Source organism: Pteropus alecto, unplaced genomic scaffold (assembly GCF_000325575.1).
Source record: "Pteropus alecto unplaced genomic scaffold, ASM32557v1 scaffold239, whole genome shotgun sequence".
Lineage (NCBI taxonomy): Eukaryota > Metazoa > Chordata > Mammalia > Chiroptera > Pteropodidae > Pteropus > Pteropus alecto.
In genome coordinates this window covers 2,458,665-2,461,011 of record NW_006494613.1, presented here as the reverse complement: position 1 = coordinate 2,461,011, position 2,347 = coordinate 2,458,665, and the positions used below count along the sequence as shown (strand labels likewise).

General features: G+C 30.7%; 1 protein-coding gene across 1 annotated transcript in view; it reads right to left on the bottom strand.

Moving 5' to 3' along the window:
- The window catches only part of AADACL2 (arylacetamide deacetylase like 2), a 13,908-nt gene that overhangs the window by 4,976 nt on the left and 6,585 nt on the right, over nt 1–2,347 (bottom strand). Inside the window, 2 exon segments of the mRNA XM_006926262.1 lie at nt 201–248; nt 251–422. Of these exon segments, the coding sequence (XP_006926324.1) occupies nt 201–248; nt 251–422 (220 nt within the window).

Here is a 2,347-nt window from a genome sequence, read left to right as displayed (position 1 = left end):
AAATATGTGTGAAACATGACTGATATAATCTATTTCTCTGCTTAGATACATACAGATACTCACAAATATAAATATCAACAAAAGTTCTTCCAATTATAAATATATATATATCCACAATATATATATTTGAATATAAATATATATAATGTGACACACACACACACACACACACACACACTGCTTATATAAAATGGACTTACTACAACTTCCCAAAGCAAACACACCACTGTGAATAAAAATTACAGTTATCTCTGGCTTTTTGACTTCCTCTTTGGAAAGTGCAAACATGCTGGAATGTCACTAAAGGTTGTATCTGTCACTGTAACATTTTCATCTGAAATTGGTTGTGTATAGTTCATTTTCACTAATGTGGAAAATAATTCATCATATCTTATAAGACCTGTATTTTCCAATAACATAGTCTGTTAAAACAAAACAAAATTTAAAACATTAAACATTTTGATTTTTAGTAACAACAAATGCATAAAAGGCGTAATCAAAAAGGAAAAATAAATAACATGATAATACTATAGAGATCTTATTGCACATCGTAACACATGTATCATTGTTGATGCTAGACACATCTCAAGTATATAGTGTATATAGTGTATTAGAATAAGAACAATCTCATTTAAATGTCACCAATTTACTGGCAGACTTTTTACATTGGTCTACTTATTTTTAAATGTAAACTTCTACCTGAAAAATTATCTGAGAAGTAACAAATTTTATACTTCTTTGTAAGCATATTCTCAATATTTTTGTTTTATTTCATTGGTCATTTAATTTAATTTAAAATTTTAGAAAGCCTCTGAATAATCACATTACTAATAAAGGTATTTCCATTTTTTCAACTACGAATAGGTTCCTTTTTGTTACAAAAAAAAATTTGGAGGAAAAAAACGCTATTTTTAATTTTATGCTATTAAAATAAATCTCTAGTATTTTTGGTAAGTTTTCTAACATTTTTGTAATGTTTCACTAAATAGTTCATATAAAAGGAATTTTTATTGTGTGGGCAAAGAATATTACAAAGCATTTATTATTATAGCTATCTGAAGTTGCTAAAATGTTACCAGCTTTTAAAAATCACCTAATTCATCTGCTTTAACAATGAGGATACTGAGACTTAGAAAGTTCAAGTTATTGACCAACCTTAGCTAGCAATTAGAAAAGCAAGATTTAAATTTATTTTTCTAGACCAGAATTATATGTACTACATATACTCCTCTACATATAAATAATTGCTAAATTATGTTTTAAAAATAGCCTACAAGAAATTAAAGGAAAGAGAGATTATCAAGTACTAGAGTAATCGGAAAATGTTCTGTGATAGGAAGAATTTGACTTTGAACCTTAAAAACGACAGCTGCATGAGAAATAGTGATGAGAAGCGACACGCTGGTTGACATGATATGGTCTAGAAGCAGCCATTTTGACACACTGACCCTTTAAGTAGTTTTAAAAAGTATCATTAAGCTTTCAACTTAAAACACATACACACATAATAAAATGTATATATATACACACACATAATTTTTTCAAGCATTTGTAAAGCAGACAACCACATCCAATTACAAAGATAAGCTTGGAAATAGGCAAGGTCAGAGAGATAATAGCATTTTCTGTGTTGTAGACAACTGTTGCCTTTAAAAGCTAAGCAGACATAAATATACTTTCTATGGGTACCAATGTCCTAGTCCACTTTAGGGAACTACCATCTCCCACTGGTTGAAGTCTTTCACGGGCCAGTTGATCAAGGGGAAAACCACTCATTAGTTAAGAGGTGAGAATGTAACCCCAAGGCAGGCTGAGTGCACTCTCCCTGCAATTGGATTTTAAGCAGAAAAACAAAGAATGGGAGCAGTTAGAGATGAATTATCCCCATACTAGCATCTTGCGGAGATTTATTTCTAGCTCCTGACTTGTCTAGTGTTGTGACTTCTTTGGCAACTAGGATTTCAACTTTCCTCCAATTCTATAGGCTTCCAAAATCTTACAAAACTTGCTTATTTAAAAAAAATTATTATAATTATCACAATCACTATTAGTATTTTCTTAAATTAGCCATAATCATAGTCACTTTCTTTTCTTATTTACTAGCGAAACAACAACAATAAAAACCCAAAACAAAACCCAACTCTGTATGTTACAGTCAGGTCTCAGGAGAGGTTGAGACTTGGAGAGGGGTTTGGTGGTAGACTGGGGGGATCCATTTTGTGCATTACTGGTAACGAAAGATTGTCATTTCAAAAAAATGATGTTATTTTCATCTAGGATATTGGCACCAATAGATTAAAATGTCATCAAAAAGAACTGTCATCCAAAATACTAGAAATTTGCTACA